General features: G+C 61.1%; 1 protein-coding gene across 3 annotated transcripts in view; it reads right to left on the bottom strand.

Annotated features, from left to right (window-relative positions):
• Window positions 1-6: 6 nt before the first annotated feature.
• Window positions 7-435, bottom strand: part of RENBP (renin binding protein) — a 7,361-nt gene continuing 6,932 nt past the window's right edge. For all 3 annotated transcript variants that reach the window (XM_006766922.2, XM_015566009.1, XM_006766923.2), the window contains exons 10-11: window positions 181-268; window positions 7-91 (exon numbers count right to left, since the gene is read on the bottom strand). In XM_006766922.2, the coding sequence (XP_006766985.1) occupies window positions 24-91; window positions 181-268 (156 nt within the window). In that variant the 3' untranslated portion in view covers window positions 7-23. The remainder of the gene's footprint in view (window positions 92-180; window positions 269-435) is intronic.

Genomic DNA, 435 nt, shown 5'->3' with positions numbered 1-435 from the left:
GGGGCGGGGACAGGGACAGTGGATCAGCGGCTCAGCAGAGCGGCCAGCATCTCTTCGCACATGGCTAGGCACCGCGGCACGTGGAAGCAGCCTGCGGGGAAAGGCGAGATGGCGAGTTGGGAGGGCCGGGGTCAGCCAAATTTCCAGAGCTCCCGAGGCCCCACCCAGTCTCCCACTCACCTTTGAAAGGACCTCCCTTGATGGTGAGGGCGACCGACCCATCTCGGTTTAGGTAGCCAAACCACTCCCCATGCTCAGGATCGCGAAACTGGAATAACAATGACACAGTGACAGCCAGCACCTACAGGAGCTGTCCATATGAGACAGGCCTGGGGAAGGGCTTCTCACTGCCCCACTGCTCCGCGACCAGGGTCAGGGCTGCGGTTGACCCCAGGTAACATGGCTCCAAGATCAGTGCTCAGCGTAGTGGTCAAA

This window comes from Myotis davidii, unplaced genomic scaffold (genome assembly GCF_000327345.1).
Source record: "Myotis davidii unplaced genomic scaffold, ASM32734v1 scaffold462, whole genome shotgun sequence".
NCBI lineage: Eukaryota > Metazoa > Chordata > Mammalia > Chiroptera > Vespertilionidae > Myotis > Myotis davidii.
This window is presented reverse-complemented; position numbering and strand designations above follow the sequence as displayed.